This window comes from Lagenorhynchus albirostris, chromosome 2 (genome assembly GCF_949774975.1).
Source record: "Lagenorhynchus albirostris chromosome 2, mLagAlb1.1, whole genome shotgun sequence".
NCBI classification, from domain to species: domain Eukaryota; kingdom Metazoa; phylum Chordata; class Mammalia; order Artiodactyla; family Delphinidae; genus Lagenorhynchus; species Lagenorhynchus albirostris.
In genome coordinates, this window is record NC_083096.1 from 171916044 (window position 1) to 171928796 (window position 12753).

General features: G+C 55.1%; 1 protein-coding gene across 1 annotated transcript in view; it reads left to right on the forward strand.

Moving 5' to 3' along the window:
* Positions 1 to 12753, forward strand: part of IFFO2 (intermediate filament family orphan 2) — a 49107-nt gene that overhangs the window by 31634 nt on the left and 4720 nt on the right. The window contains exons 2-8 of the mRNA XM_060141266.1: positions 2153 to 2213; positions 3456 to 3551; positions 4719 to 4859; positions 6223 to 6362; positions 10438 to 10558; positions 10695 to 10787; positions 11719 to 11849. Coding sequence (XP_059997249.1) covers positions 2153 to 2213; positions 3456 to 3551; positions 4719 to 4859; positions 6223 to 6362; positions 10438 to 10558; positions 10695 to 10787; positions 11719 to 11849 — 783 coding nt within the window. The remainder of the gene's footprint in view (positions 1 to 2152; positions 2214 to 3455; positions 3552 to 4718; positions 4860 to 6222; positions 6363 to 10437; positions 10559 to 10694; positions 10788 to 11718; positions 11850 to 12753) is intronic.

Here is a 12753-nt window from a genome sequence, read left to right on the forward strand (position 1 = left end):
TCATTTTTCCCGTCTGTTCAATGGGTCTGTTGACCCCTGCCCCACCTTCCTCACAAGAAGTTTGCGTAAAGGAAAAGTGAGGAGGGGCTGGGCCTTATCCCCAAAAGCCTGTCTTGGAAATGAGTGTGTGTGGAGGAGAGATGTCCCTGGGTGCCCGCATCTTCAACTCACTGCCCACTCCTCTGCTGCCCCTGGCGTTGCTGCAAGATGCAGTAGTGAGACTGGCCTCAGGAGCCAGGCTGCAGCCAGTGCCACACCGGGCTCTCCCTTGTCCCTGCTCTGCTCAGCGGCTTTGGAATTGAGCCCCCTGCCCCCCTCAGGACAGCGTGGCCAGTAGAGATGATTCAGCTTGGGACCTGTGTTCTGGGCCTTGGCCTCCCTTGAGGGGAGCCCCAGATGCCCCATGCTGCTGGGCGAGGTGAGGGCAGCCTTGAACTTCTTCCCACCTGGGATTCCTGTTCCCCACACTGGGCCTGGGGCTGGACTCAGTTTTCCTATTTGTACAACAAGGGTGTTCAGTGAGATGATCCCACCTGGGTTAGACCCTTAGATTCTCTTGCTGCCCCTCCTTAGCTTCCTCTGTGTTCCTCATCCCTGCCAGGACCCCTATCCCAGCCCCACTGCCCACTGGGTTCTGAACTCTGCAGCCCACAGAAGATCTAGGCCTGGCCAGCACCACTGGGGGCTGGTAAAGACCGAGGGGAACGGGGGATGGGGGGTGAGTGGCGAGTGTGTCCTCTGGGAGCCCTGGCCGGGGCCGTCGTGTCTCATGTGGGAAAGAGGAGGAATTTTCCTCTGTGTGTGCAAACAGTATCCGTTTTCTCTTGTTTCCAAAAGCTGGTGACGTAACCCACTCTTCAGCCATCCCTCCCCTCTGGCCTATTTTTAGCTGGCCCCGACAGCATCCTAAAAGGCTTCCAGACCTGCCTGCTCTGAGGCCATGTAGGGAGGCAGCCGTAGGGTGAAGAAAGAGAGAAACTCCTGGTCGGTCTGTCCCAGGATGGGGGTGGGGGGAGAAGGACCTGTCCCTCTGGGGAAGGAGGGGCATCTGGGTGGGGAGCGGGTCAGGGCTCTGATGGGTCCTGGGTCTACAGGAAGCCTGACAGGGTTACAAGCGCTCAATCTGGAGTCTCCAGCCTGGGTTTGAGTCCTGGCCCCACCTGTCCTCACCCTGACCTTGGGTACCTGACTCTTCCTTGCTTCCCCTGTAACGTGGGGATCATGGTGGCACCTAGGCTAGAGGGTTGTTTTGAGGATTGAATTACATCACGTAGAATGGTGTCTGGTACAAAGTAAGCACTCAGTTAAGGTGGGCTGGGGTTGTTGTGGTAACTCTATCATCATCCTGTCCTGCCTCTGGTTAATGCTGGGGGTACACTCAGAGCCCCCATGTGCCTTCTCCCCTTTGTCCTTTCCTGTTCAACTTCAGCCCACAACTATACAAACGAGATGACGTATGTAACACCCCTGGAATAGAGCCTGGCACTTAATAAGCATTAAATAAGGGAGAGTTATATTTATTTTTTTTCTAATGTAGTGAAACAGACCTGGGTTTGAAGTCCAGCCCCACCCCCTAACTAGCTGTCTTTGGGCAAGGTGTTTAACCTCTCTGAGCCTCAGTTTTCTCATCTGTAAGATAGGGATGATAACAGCTAGGTAGGAGATGTCTTTGTTGGTTAGGGTAGGTTGTAGGACAAATGGACTCCGAGATTGCGATGGTTGGCACAATCAAATTTATTTCTTGTGGTTGCAAAGGAGAGCCTGAAAGTGGTGCTGGCTGCAGCCTTGCCCCTGAGCGCAGCTTCAGTACCATGTCTTACAGGAACGGAAGGAGCAGTAGCATTTGTACAGTGCTTTACAGTTTGTGTGGGGGGCTGGCGGTCCCTCCTGCCGTCATCTCCCAGTGGTGCTGTGCTCATGCCCGGAGCCTGGCACCCGTCACCACCACCTGGTATCATGGGTCACCTGGCTGTCCCACACATCTAGCTCCCTAGACTGGGAGCTCCCGAGGGGCAGGCAAGGATAGAGTCGCTGCTGCACCTTCCTTGCCCAGCCCGGGGACAGGCCCAGGGTGGGTGCTGGCATTGTGTCTGAGGCTGGACTGGCCTGGGGAGGCCGCCCTCTGACCACCTGTCCCTCTTGTCTCTTGCAGATGGGAGGAGGAGCTCGCCAAGCGCATGAACCTACAGACCATGGTGGACACGCTGCAGGAGGTGAGAGGTCCCGACCAGGAGAGGCTCACAGGAGAACCACGTGGCCAAGGGGCAAAGCCGGGGGCAGTTCCCAGCACAGCCTCTGTGCTCTGCTACCTCCTGCTGCCTCAGTCTCTCCTCGATGGAGCCGGAGGCCTCTCCCGCCTCCCCTCCTTGGGGCTGGGAAGGCACCAGCACAAGAGTTGCAGAAAAGCTTGGGCACGGGAATCCTGGTGCTGCCCCTGGCGTGCAGGAACAGACTCGGGGCTGAGTGCCCTGCAGAGGGCGGGTGGCCACATCATCAGGTGGGCTCCCAGCCCTGGCAGGTGCTCAGCAGCGGGCATGAGGACATTCTTCTGCTCTTCTGGCTCGGTGGCTCTGTGTTCTGGGTGGGCCTGCTTCTCACTCGCCTGCTGTGTACGCTGGGCAACAAACTTTACCTTCTCGGCCTCTGTTTTCCTCTCGGCCAAATGGGCACAAGAATGGCAACCCCATGAGAAGGCATGGAAGGCTCTTTAACTGCCTTCTGATATCTAAAGTGCTGATCCTCTGAATAAATAAATAATAACCAAAAAAAAAAGAAAGAAAGAAGAAAGAAAGAAAATAAACACTGATCTTCTAAGGAAGTTAGAGACAGATTAAAATAATGTCAATATGCAGAAGGAAAAGGATGAACGTCCCCCCACCCCGCTTTCTTTTATAAGAAAAGTACTTTTTGCTTTATACACATAACATGCTCATGGTCAAATACCTGGAAAATTCAGAAAAGCACAGAGAAGAAAATAAAACTCACCTCCAGTTCTCCCTGCTCCACTGTGGATAGATTGGTGTGTGACCTTCTGGTCTTTTCTGTGCAGACACACACAAGCCCGAGGTGCGCATGCTCAGTTAGGGTGGCACGTGTGACGTTGCCACTCTGGAGATCGGAGATGGTCAGATGTTTTGGCATTTTCACGTGAATTGACCTACTACTGGGATCCCTTTTACATCCACTTTTTCTCTTAACGTCTGCCATGGATTTTTCCATACAATAAATAATCCTTGGAGAAGTGTTTTAGGCTGAGCGATGTCCTGTGCTGAGCGAGGGCTGAGTGGGGACCCAGGCTGGGATGAGGTCCTTGGCACCCCTTTCTTCCCTGGCACAAAGGCACCCGGCTTGGTTGGATGTCAGGTGTCCGGGGCTCTGGACCCAGGTGTCCATCCCCTCCCCTCCAACAGGGAGACCAGCCCCCCTAAAACCTCCCCCATCTTCATCCCCCGTAGGCAGCGCAGGAAGCAGAAGCCATCCAGGAGGAGATGAATGAGAAGATTGAGCGTCTCAAGGCCGAGCTGGTGGTGTTTAAGGGGCTCATGAGTGACGTAAGTGCCACCGACCACCACCCCCAGGCATCATGACTTCCCCCCACAGCCATCATGCAAAACGCTTCATTCACTCCGAGGCTCCAGAGCTCGGCTTCTAGTTAGAATCCTGGCTGGCTGCGTTTGACCCGTGAGGATGACGGATGCATCGGAGACCAGGCCCCCCTCCCTGTCCCCTCCCCACTTCTGCTTCCCTTGGTCTGAGTAGAGATGCATTAATCCGCTGCTTTAACCCATCCCGCCCTCCCTGGGGCTCTTCTGATGGTCTGTGTGTGTTTGCTTCATCTCCTGCCAGCTCACCACGGTGAGGGCGGGTGGTGGCCATGGGCCTCTGTGTCTGGGCGCAGTGGCGGCCAATGGCAGGTTGAAGGAGACCCCGGGTCTGATCTGCGCCGGCCTGAGAGGCTCCCCGGGCCAGCGGCCTTCAGCAGGGTTTGCTTTGTAAAGTCGGGACAGGCCAGTGTGCACATCCTTGGGACGATCGGAGCCCCTCTGAGTAACCATGGGCAGGGGCAGCTGGTGGCAGCAAGGGCCTTCTTCCTACTGGGGACCTGGTTTCCTGCCACCTTCAAGCAGCGGCTAGTATGTAGAGAGAGTCTCCACAAAGGAGAAGGAGCCCAGTCCAGGTGACTCAGCCTGGAGCAGTTCTGGTCCCGAGAGGCGTGGAGCTGGGGTGGCTGGAAGAGGCCATGTGGCTTCCCCTCACCGGGGTCCAGTGGACCCCCCATCCTAGGCAGCCCCAACCATCAGCCGTAGGAGGAATCTCTGTGTGGGGTACAGGTGGAGCAGGCCCGGTGGGAAAGCAGGGGGGTCTTTCAGCAGTGGGACTTGTCTTTCTTTTTTCTCTGCTCTGACAAAATAAACACTGACGCTGTATCTGCTGATAGGATGCCTTCCAGCCCTTAGGGTGACCAGCAAACACACTGTCCACTCGGCGCCGAAGCCCTAGGCTCCCACAGTCCCTCCGCCCCCTGCCCTGAACCCAAGCAGCTGGCCCGACCCTTCAAGTCCAAAAAAGGCTCAAGGACCCCCTCGGACTGCGGGGCCTCCCGCCCGACACCTGGGGGTCTCCCCAACCCTCTGTCCAGTCGGAGCCTGGGAGTGCCTCCCGACCCCCATGCTTGCTCCATCCCTCGCTCACGTAACCCCCTGCTGTCCTCCCTGCAGCCCATGACAGACCTGGACACAAAGATCCAAGAAAAGGCCATGAAGGTGGACATGGACATCTGCCGCCGAATCGATATCACGGCCAAGCTGTGCGATGTCGCACAGCAGCGGAACTCGGAAGACGTGTCCAAGATCTTCCAGGTGACTAGGGCTGCCCTGCTCACCAGCTGCCACTCCCAGCCGCCCACCGCCCTCCGCCCCTGCCTGGCCGCCCACCCCCCGTTTTCCTCGCACCCTGCCCACGCCCCTTCCCCCCGAGGTAGCGTTTGCCCAACCCTCTGGCCTCCCCAGGAGAACGTAGAATCAGGGACGCATAGACTCATAGGCACGTCTGACTCCATCATCAAGGCTGACCGCTTCATCCTATGGCTGAGGACGCCGCTCCCCCGGGCGGGTGGTGGGCGTGACAGGCTCCAGGACGGACATGGCAGAGCTGGGAGTAGGACTCAGGTCTCTGGACCCTCCAGGGCTCAGTCCATCCGTCCACCCTGCGTCCACCGCCCTGCTTCCTGCCTCTTCCTCTGGGAGCCGGAGCTGGCTACAAATGCCATGGTCGGGGAGCCCTGGCCAGGCTATGGGAGCACTGGGTGAGCTGGCCTGAGCCCTGGTCCACGAGCCTCAGAATTCAGAAGAGGAGCTGTTGACTGTTGACTCTTTCAGTCCCACATTGAGACTCACTCCGTACCGTCCCCCCCACCCCGCCTCCAACCGGCAAGGGACTGGGTGTGTCCCAAGGGAAGGCAATGGGTTAGCACTGGCAAATGTCCTCCAGGGAGGGCTTGGGGGCCGGTCCAGCTGCTCAAAGGGCGTGCGTCATTCTCTGAAGGCTGCTGCTTGAGTTTTGGGTTGTGGTTTGGCTTTTGCTTGAGCCCAGGGCAGTATGGCGTGTTGTCGCTTTAAGTATGTGACTTTGGATGTAGTGGGGTGAGGTCTGGGCTTCCCTGGGGCCCATTGTCCACCTCGTGCCTTCTTGCCGCCCCTTTGTGGGGAAGCAAGGGACCATTTCAGCCTTCGTCTGGTTTGTCGTGTCTTGTCTGCTTGGAGTGGAGGGAGCTTGTTGAACCTGGGGCTGCCTGCCTGTCAACTTTGCATGTGAACAGGAGGGCTCTGGGAAGCGCGGAGCCATCTGCGCCTCTGTAAGGGCTTCTCCGTCTCTCTGGCTGCCTCTGAGACATACCAGGCGACTCAGTGCCCCAGTCTGGCCTGCTCTTCACCCCAAATGATGGGGCTGCCTCTCTGGTGAAGGGGTGAGCTGAGCTAGCCCAACCGCCAGGCCTCCCAGGGCAGGGAAGGGTCCAGGCCATCTGCCCCTCCATCCTGCATGCCTCCCCACCTCACGCTTCCTGCGAGCGCCGCCTGCTTCTTAGAGGACCCGGCATCAAGCAGTGGCCGCACCAGCCATGCTCCATCCATCCTATGGGACACCGGCTCCCTTCCCAGTCCACCCCGCCCTCCATCCCAGCAGAGCCTCCCAGTGACCTTGATCTTTTCCTTTCCGGGTCAGGTGGTCCCCAAAAAGAAAGAGCGTAAGGTGGCTTCGGATGATGACATCTCTGAGCAGGACGGGGAGGCGAACCGGTTCTCAGATGACGAGGTCGGCTCCATGAACATCACAGACGAGATGAAACGCATGTTTAACCAGCTGTGAGTATCCCTGCTGCCTGGGGCCTCCTCTCCGTTTCCCCAGGTTGGGCAGGGCAGGGGTGGCAAACCGGAAGTAGCCTGCAGATGTTTTCTCTGGCCAGCACGTGGTCTGAAAGAATTTGGATTCGGAGTTTCACGTTTTCAGAAAGGGTCAAATTGGTAATGGTGGTCCTATTTGTGGGCAGTTCTTTTTTTTTTTTTGTATTGAGATAATATGACTGACGTGTAACATTCTGTTAGTTTCAGATAGGCAACATCATGTTTTGGTATTTGTATATGTTGTAAAATGCTCACCACAATAAGTCTAGTTAACATCCATCACCATACAGAGTTACAATTTTGTTTTCCCTTGGGATGAGCTGCTGCCCGGGTTAGTGGCAGAGTTGGGCTGGGTATTGTCAGTGGTGGGCTGGAGCTGGCTTGTACCAGCTTGTAAAAGCTGACTGTATGCATGTCTGCCCTCTCCAGGTTTAGCGATGGCATATTAGTAGCTTAACATTTGCCACGATGGGAAATGGTCAGGGGCTACCAGTCTGGGCAGCCCTCTCCCACCCCTGTGGACAGCTGACTTACTAGAACCTGGCTGCGTACAGTCATCCGGGGCAGGGATGCATTGTAGCCTTGGTGTACCCAGTGCTATACTTGCAATCCTGATCCATCTTTGGCTCTAATCCGTAGAGTATCCCGGTGTGGGCTTGGGGAGGGTAGGGGTGCAGCTGTGGGCATTGGCTGACTCACCTAAGGGCCTTGAGTCAGAGAGCAGGCTGGGACTGGGTCTCTGGCGTCCACCTTTCCCCCTGCCCCACTGGCCTGCTCTTGCCTGCTCTCTCCCCTGAGCCCTGGGAACTCAGCTTTTGCCCAGGACTGGAGTCCTCCCTCCCCACCCCTCCCTCCCCCACCCCTTGCGTCTGAGTCTCAGGGCCCAGCACACTTTCTGGCCTGATGTCCGTTCTCTGGAGTCCTGAGCTTCCAGCCGCGGGGCTGGCTGGATTCGAGTGCTTGCCTCTGATGAGCCATCACCGACCTTCCAGCCCCTCCAGGAGGGCACCTCCTCTCAGCAGGCGCTCCTGCCATCGTACTTATTTCCAAAGCCAGGGGCACAGGCCTCTCCTAATGCTTCCTGCAATGCTGGAGGCTGGCCTAGCATGGTAGAGTCCCAAGATCGCTCTGCCCAGCCCCTTCATTGCACAGATGAGGCTCAGAGAGGGCCGGGCAAGTCGGGACAGAGCCGGGCCCCTGACTCCCGGTCCAGCACTGTCTTCGTGCTCAGAAGAGATTTCCTCTTCTGTTTCCTTGCCACACCATCCCCACCCTGGTGACTTGTCAGGAAGACGGGAATCGGACCTGGGTGGGATGGGTGTGCCCAGCACTTACCTATACTTGCTGTTCCCTTGAAACAACATGGAGATGGGGCTGTGTTTGGGGCTTTGCTGTTTTGAGGGTGACAAGGAGATTCCTAGACCCTCGATTCATCTTTCACCATCTCCCCCCACACCCAGTTCTCATAGTTTCATCTTTCGCTGATGAGAGGGGCTTTGGAAGAGAACCCTTGGTCGGGTCTAGGTTTTCTGAACGTTGCTGTGGGCATTTCTGAGTGTAGGGCAGGGCTGTATGCCCCAGAGACCCAGGCTGGGTTCATTTGGTTGAATTAAAGGGCTGCTTTGAAGAAAGTGTTGTCCCTGGTTTTCATAAAGTCACCAGGAATCCATAGACTGCCCAGGAAGTGGCGTGAGCTAAAAAGCGGTGCTCCCAGGTGTATGAAAGAGCTTTCTTTCCAATGCTGCTAAAATGGGCACCTGAGCGTTGACAGGTCTGAACTGGGTTCAGTATCCAATTAGGTTGATCTGGTTGTAAAGTTGCCTAGTTCAAAAAAAAAAAAAAACGGCCAACGTCTGATCACCCCTCCACCCTTGTAGTTCTAGCCAATGCCACGCAGAAGGCACCAGGGCAGGGCCCTGGCCCCCTCCCGCCGACATCTCCACGGGCTGCGGGCTGAGACCCAAGCTAGAGCCCCCACTGCCCCGGGCCGGCTCCTCTGAACTCCTTGAATAATGAATGCACCCGTGTCAGGGCTGTTTTGTTTTGATCAAAATCAGTTGCTTGGGCTTCAGGCCCAGGAGAAGGGGAGAAATTTGCTACTTTCTCTGCACTGTGGCCGGCCTTCCTGCTCAGCCCCGCCCTCCAGATCTGGGGGGAGGGGGGCGCCTCTTCCCAGCCCTTTCTCTTGTGCAGGCGGCTTCCTATCCTTTCTAGTTCCCCATTACTCAGCTGGGGTTTCCTTCTTGTCCCAGCTGCTGGGAAGGAAGTGAGGTCAGCAGTCTAGTATGTGAGGTGGCGATGGGTCGACGACGCTCGACCCAGGGGCTCGCCCCGAGCTGTCTTGCTGTGGGGGGCGGGGTGTGGGCAGCGCCTCACCCTGCAGCCCTGCCCCAGCTCTGGTCCTTGGCTGCAGGGAGCCACCTGCAGGCTCCCGCAGGAACCGCTTCTTGGTGGGGAACCTGGCTCCCGGGGGTGCTCTTGGGCTCTGCCCGGTGGTTCCAGCCTGGTCCATTGTCAGCAGGCTGGGAGCAGTGCCCTGTAGGATCCAGAAAGTAGTTGAAGGAGTGAGTGTAGGCAGTGGGGAGAGCCCTGGGATGGGAATCAGGACTTGGGACCCACATCTTCCTCTGCAGCTGATTCACCAGGTCAAGCAATTTAACTCCTGCAGGCCTCAGCCTTCCCATCTGGATAATGGGCATATTGGGCTGAATGATTTTTACAGTCCCCTCCAGTTGGGGTAACCAGTACACCTCCAGAACCCCTTCAGTCCCAGGCACACCTGTATGGTCCATCACCTTACTTCCAGTTCTAGTGAATAGGGAAGGCCAGAAATCGCTCAGGCTTTGCATTCAAGTCTGATTTCCAGCATGTATTATTCTAGAAGTCCACCTAATCCCTCTGAGCCTCAATTTCCTTACCTGTAAAATGGGACTAACAGTCATGCTCACCTCACAGGATTGTTGTGAGGATGGAATGAATTGCATTTTAATACATGCATGGTGGCCTGTCCCGTGCCCAGCACATAATAGGTGCTTGGTGATGTTTTGATGGGCAGGAAGAAGCCGTAGGAAACAGAAAGATCTGGCTTTCAGCCCTAGGTTCCTTTTTTTTGTTTAATTTTTTATCAGAGTATAGTTGATTTACAATGTTGTGTTAGTTTCAGGTACACAGCAAAGTGAATCTGTTATACGTATATCCACTCTTTTAGATTCTTTTCCCATGTAGGCCATTACGAGGTATTGAGTAGAGTTCCCTGTGCTATACAGTAGGTTCTTATTAATGATCTATTTTATATATAGTAGTGTGTATATGTCAATCCCAATCTTCCAATTTATCTCTCCCTCCCTTACCCCCGGTGACCATAGTTTGTTTTCTACATCTGTGACTCTATTTCTGTTTTGTAGAGAAGTCCATTTGTACCCTTTTTTTAGATTCCACATATAAGTGATATCACAGGATATTTGTCTTTCTCTGACTTACTTTACTCAGTATGACAATCTCTAGGTCCATCCATGTTGCTGCAAATGGCATTATTTTGTTCTTTTTTATCAGTCCTAGCTTCTGGTACAGCCTAGCTTAGTGTGGCTTTGGACAAGGGAATTATTCTTTCTGAGCTGCAGTTTCCTCATCTGTAAAATGGGAATAATAATAATACCCACCTTTTCAAGTTGCAGAAAAGGTTATATGAATCACCTCAGGCAGAGCAGGGGCTCCAGGAATGAGTTATTAAATGAAAGGAAAACAGTCACAAGATTGGACTTGGGAGGAAAATATCTTTACTCTCCATTAATGAAAGCCTGGCATCTTTAGGAATATACATTTTAAATTGTATAAATAATATGTAAATACACTCTGCATTTGAAAAGAGTTAAACTCCAAGGAGAAGGCATGCGTCCCCTTTGGCCACCGCCCCTGCCTTTTTGGATGGCCACCTGACAGGAGCCCAGTCATCAGGGCAGTGTCCCTTGCTCTCCCCTGTCCAGGCCTCTGGAGCCTGGCTTTGTTCACTCATGCCCTCCTGTGTCCCCCCCAACAGGCGGGAGACCTTTGATTTCGATGATGACTGTGACAGCCTGACGTGGGAGGAGAACGAAGATACGCTTCTGCTCTGGGAGGACTTCACTAACTGCAATCCGAGCATTGACCTGCAGGGCGAGGTGAGCCGGGCATGGCTTCTTAGAGGCTGGGAGGTAGGCATTGGGAGCACTTCCTTTCCACGATCCCGCATCCCCCGCTCTTTCCCTGCAGCCCTTACCACCCAGCTAAGTTGTTCCCTCTGTTCTGTTTCCCCAGCAAGAGGAAAACCTGGGCAACTTGATCCATGAGACTGAATCCTTCTTCAAGACGAGAGACAAGGAGTACCAGGAGACCATAGGCCAGATCGAGGTGAGGCGTTAGCTGGTTCACATCACCCGGTTGTGACCCCCGAGACTCACGGTGATTAGGTGCCCGTGTGGACAGGGGCTGGGAGAGCGAGGCAGATGCAGGATCGGAAGTCAGGACATCTGCTGATTCCCTGCCTAGTGTTGGGCAAGTCACACCCCTCTTAGGGCCTCAGTTTCCTAATCTGTGAAATGGGGGTGGTGATCCATGTTGGCCCCAGAGAAGTTTTTTTTTTAAGTTATTGACTGAGATGATGATCTCAAAATAATGAGAACTGACATTTGAGTGACATCAAGCGACACTGGGCACTCAGCCCTTTAAAAATACACCCTCCCTGGTATCTGCATACCTTATGTACGTACCTAGAGGGACCTGGGTGCCTCCACGCTATGCAGTACGTACTGTGTGCCCCATTTTACAGAGGAGGAGTTGAGGTTAAAAGAGACCAAGTGACTTGCCCAAGGCCCCCCAGCCAGGAAGCAGCCTGTAAGCCCAGTTCTCCCAGCTCTGGAGCCTGTGTGCTGGGCCACATCTGTCAGTGAGAGTCACTGCTGTTGTCACGCTGGAGAAGGAGAAGGCCAGCTCCTTTCCTGGGGGATGTATCACTTGGTAGAGGAGAAGGGTCAGAAACACGAGGGGCTTCAGGACTTTTCTAATCCAGTCCACAGAAAGGACTGCAGGGATGCTGGACAGGGTGGAGTTGCTAGGGCTGCCCCAGTAGTTGCTAAGCAACCATTCACCTTCCACCAGAAGTGGTTCTAGGGGCCCTGCACCAGTATGTAGAGAGCAGAGAGCGGAGGGAGGGCCCTGAGGGCGTGGTGTCCTGGGGTGGCCCCGATGCTGCCACCACCACTGAGGACGGGAGGTTGCTGAGTGGTCTGCTATGGGGGAGGATGACTTGGCCTCCCCTTTATGCCATGTTGGTTCCTCTCAGCTGGAGCTGGCCACGGCCAAGAGCGACATGAACCGACACTTGCATGAGTACATGGAGATGTGCAGCATGAAGCGGGGCCTGGACGTGCAGATGGAGACCTGCCGCCGGCTCATCAAAGGCTCTGCAGACAGGTACCTGGCCTTGTCCTCCCTGGCAATGCAGTGGTGGCATCCTCGGGGTGGGTGGCGGGATTTGTGGGGCTGCAACTTATAGCCTGGTGGTTTCACCTGCCCAGGCCATTGGTCCATCCGTCCGTCCACCTGTCCATGCATCCGATGACTGTTAGCCTCCTACTATGTGTCAGTGCCTCACACATCTAATCTCACGTGACCACTCACGACAACCCTGCCCCCATTGATTCAACAGCTACTGTTGAAGGCTGGCTCTGTGCAAAGCCATGGGGATACAGTGATGAGCAGAACATTCGCAGCCCTGGCCCTCCTGGAGCCCACGCCCCACTTCCTGCTGAGCTGGTGGGTGGAGGTGGTGGCCGGGGCTCACATGTGTCCTTAGGAAGCCATTTTCCTTCCTTTCCCGTCTTCCGACCCGAGGCCATGTGGGTCTGTCCCCGGGAGACTGACATGCATCAGGCCTCTTTTATTTGCTGGGGGACACCAGAACCAAGACAGAGCCCCTGCCCTCAAGGAACACGCAGCCTTTCGGGGAAGACAGACATGCTAATAATAAAATGAGATAATACACATAAAATGCGTGGCATCAAGCACAGACATATTAATTATAATTGTTCTCTTATCATGACGACATTCTTGCAGGCCGTTGTTTGGGCTGTAAGAGAGGGAGAGGCAGGGGGAGGTTGCGTGTGTGTGGCCCTGGGCTTATTAGCATGTCACCTTTAGCTCATTGATTCCCAGAAGCCACTGTTGTTATTTCCATTGTTGGGATGGAGGAGCGCCCCGTAGGCAGGGAAAATAGCTTGTGCCAGGCCCCCCAGCTCAGCAGTGATAGAGTGAGGATTCAAAACCACTGTCCTGTGTGGCCTCCCTTTGGGCTCTGAGTTAATTGTCCAGACGTGTG